Source organism: Geospiza fortis, unplaced genomic scaffold, assembly GCF_000277835.1.
Source record: "Geospiza fortis unplaced genomic scaffold, GeoFor_1.0 scaffold735, whole genome shotgun sequence".
NCBI lineage: Eukaryota > Metazoa > Chordata > Aves > Passeriformes > Thraupidae > Geospiza > Geospiza fortis.
In genome coordinates this window covers 90,064-93,359 of record NW_005054739.1, presented here as the reverse complement: position 1 = coordinate 93,359, position 3,296 = coordinate 90,064, and the positions used below count along the sequence as shown (strand labels likewise).

Below are 3,296 nucleotides of genomic sequence, written 5' to 3'. Positions count from 1 at the left end.
GAATTGGGATTTCCAGGGAACCCTGGGAAGCTGGGACGGCTCCCAGAGGCAGCCGGGGCCTCCCAGACTGCGGGACTGGGGCGTCCGGATTCCCCCAAAACCCTTGGGAAAAGCCAGGAGGGTTTGGCAGGATCACCCCGACGGAATCCCAAATCCCCAGATTCCCAAGGGGGGGGACACTGCCCCACATCCCGAATTCCCTGTCCCTCCTGACCCCAAATCCCCTTTCCCAGCCCCATTTCCCACCAGGCAATGGGATGAAGGGACAGGAGGGGCTCTGGGCCATCCTGGGCCTTACTGGGCCATACTGGGCCATACTGGCGCAGCCCCGGTGATGCTCCCCGTGCGTCCCCACAGGTGGGCGCGTCCTTTTCTCCTGAGCGAGGCCACGCCAAGGTGACAAAATTGAGCCCCTCAAGGTCACGGTCGACTTCCTGAAGGTGCCCCTGGGCCTGAAGAAGCCCCCGCTGAAGGAGGCCCTGGCCGCCCTCCCGGGAAAACCCAAACCCCAAATCCTGGAGCGGCACAAACCCCGGCGCTCCGACGCCATGGACAACGAGTCCCAGTATTCCGGCTATTCCTACAAATCCGGCCATTCCCGCAGCTCCCGCAAGCACAGGTGAGGGAGCCGGGTCCCCTGTCCCCACCTTTGCTGGGTGTCCCAATCCCAGTGGGTGTCCCAGTCCTGCTTTTCCTGCTTTTTTCCCCATTTTCCCAACTTTTTTCCCCATTTTCCCTGCTTTTTCCTCCATTTTTCCCCCCATTTTTCACGCTTTTTTCCCCATTTTCCCAACTTTTTTCCCCATTTTCCCTGCTTTTTCCTCCATTTTTCCCCCCATTTTTCACGCTTTTTTCCCCATTTTCCCAACTTTTTTCCCCATTTCCCCTGCTTTTTCCTCCATTTTTCCCCCCATTTTTCACGCTTTTTTCCCCATTTTCCCAACTTTTTTCCCCATTTCCCCTGCTTTTTCCTCCATTTTTCCCCCCATTTTTCACGCTTTTTTCCCCATTTTCCCAACTTTTTTCCCCATTTCCCCTGCTTTTTCCTCCATTTTTCCCCCCATTTTTCACGCTTTTTTCCCCATTTTCCCAACTTTTTTCCCCATTTCCCCTGCTTTTTCCTCCATTTTTCCCCCCATTTTTCACGCTTTTTTCCCCATTTTCCCAACTTTTTTCCCCATTTCCCCTGCTTTTTCCTCCATTTTTCCCCCCATTTTTCACGCTTTTTTCCCCATTTTCCCAACTTTTTTCCCCATTTCCCCTGCTTTTTCCTCCATTTTTCCCCCCATTTTTCACGCTTTTTTCCCCATTTTCCCAACTTTTTTCCCCATTTCCCCTGCTTTTTCCTCCATTTTTCCCCCCATTTTTCACGCTTTTTTCCCCATTTTCCCAACTTTTTTCCCCATTTCCCCTGCTTTTTCCTCCATTTTTCCCCCCATTTTTCACGCTTTTTTCCCCATTTTCCCAACTTTTTTCCCCATTTCCCCTGCTTTTTCCTCCATTTTTCCCCCCATTTTTCACGCTTTTTTCCCCATTTTCCCAACTTTTTTCCCCATTTCCCCTGCTTTTTCCTCCATTTTTCCCCCCATTTTTCACGCTTTTTTCCCCATTTTCCCAACTTTTTTCCCCATTTCCCCTGCTTTTTCCTCCATTTTTCCCCCCATTTTTCACGCTTTTTTCCCCATTTTCCCAACTTTTTTCCCCATTTCCCCTGCTTTTTCCTCCATTGGAACTGGGCTGGAATTTTCCGGCGACCCGTGGAAAAACAGGGAGGAATTTCCCTTTTTTGAAGGCAGGAATTTATGGGGAAAATTCCAACATGGAAAAAAAAACCAAACCCAAATTCCAGGAATGTCCGAGCGCCCAAAACCAGGATGAGGGAAAGACACACGGACAGGGCTGGGGGAAGGAATCCAGCTGGGAAGGAATCCGGGATTTTTGGCACCTCTCTGCCCGGGAGAGGGGGTTCTGGATCAGGGAAGGGCCTGTCCGGAGCCATTCCTGACAATTCCCGACAATTCCCGACAATTCCTGACAATTCCTGACAATTCCCAAGCCTTCCCAAGCCTTCCCAAGCCTTCCCAAGCCTTCCCAAACCTTCCCAAACCTTCCCAAGCCTTCCCGGCACGGGCAGCGGTGCGGGGGCGTGCCGGGCGTGTTCCTGCTGGCCCTGCCAGCCGGGGGGGTTGGCCAGGAAATCCGGGAGCTTCCCGATCCCAAAGCTGCTCCTGCCGGAGCCGGAGCTTTCCAGGAGGGAGAATTCCCAGCGGAATTCCCGTCCGCCGTCCCAGGCCCGGGCTGAGGTTCCTCCACCCTGAGGAGGGCGATGGCTCCGGGCAGCGCTCCCGGCGTGGAGGTGGGGTGGGGGTTTGGAAAACAGGGAATGCTCCTCTGGGACTGAGGGAATTCCGGAACCACCGCTTGGAATGTCCCCTGTCACCTCCGCAGGGTGGCATTTCCTGGAGCTGTGGTGGGTGGGAGGTCCTGCAGGTGAGGTGGGGCAGGTGGGACACGAAGCCACCCCTCAGAATGTCCCCTGTCCCCTCCCCAGGGTGACAATGGGGACATTCTTGGTTTGATGGGCTGATGGGACACAGAGCCACCCCTCGGAATGTCCCCTGCTCAGGATGACACCTGGGTGGTCAGTGGCAGGTCCTGGAGGTGAGGTGGGACAGGTGGGACATAAAGCCACCCCTCAGAATGTCCCCTGTCCCCTCCCCAGGACGACAACTGGGGCGAGACCACCACGGTGGTGACGGGGACGTCGGAGCACAGCATCTCCCACGATGACCTCACGCGCATCACCAAGGACATGGAGGACAGCGCCCACCTGGACTGCTCCCGCCACCTGGGCGTGGCCCTGGGCGCAGCCCTGGCGCTGCTGGCCTTCCTCACGCCCTTGGCCTTCCTCCTCCTCCCGCAGCTGCTGTGGCGGGAGGAGCTGGAGCCGTGCGGGACGCCCTGCGAGGGGCTCTTCATCTCGGTGGCCTTCAAACTCCTCATCCTCCTGCTGGGCAGCTGGGCCCTGTTCTTCCGCCGCCCCAAAGCCTTCTTCCCGCGCGTCTTCGTCTTCCGCGCGCTCCTCATGGTGCTGGTGTTCCTGCTGGTCGTGTCCTACTGGCTCTTCTACGGCGTGCGCATCCTGGACTCGCGGGACCGCAACTACCGCGGCGTGGTGCAGTTCGCCGTGTCACTGGTGGACGCGCTGCTCTTCGTGCACTACCTGGCCGTGGTGCTGCTGGAGCTGCGGCAGCTGCAGCCCCAGTTCACGCTCAAGGCCGTGCGCTCGGCCGACG

At 56.9% G+C, this 3,296-nt stretch overlaps 1 protein-coding gene across 1 annotated transcript in view; it reads left to right on the top strand.

The window, feature by feature from the left end:
* The first annotated feature begins 237 nt into the window (after nt 1-237).
* Nucleotides 238-3,296, top strand: part of VANGL2 (VANGL planar cell polarity protein 2) — a 7,083-nt gene continuing 4,024 nt past the window's right edge. Inside the window, 3 exon segments of the mRNA XM_031065338.1 lie at nt 238-619; nt 2,449-2,470; nt 2,723-3,296. Of these exon segments, the coding sequence (XP_030921198.1) occupies nt 549-619; nt 2,449-2,470; nt 2,723-3,296 (667 nt within the window). The 5' untranslated portion in view covers nt 238-548.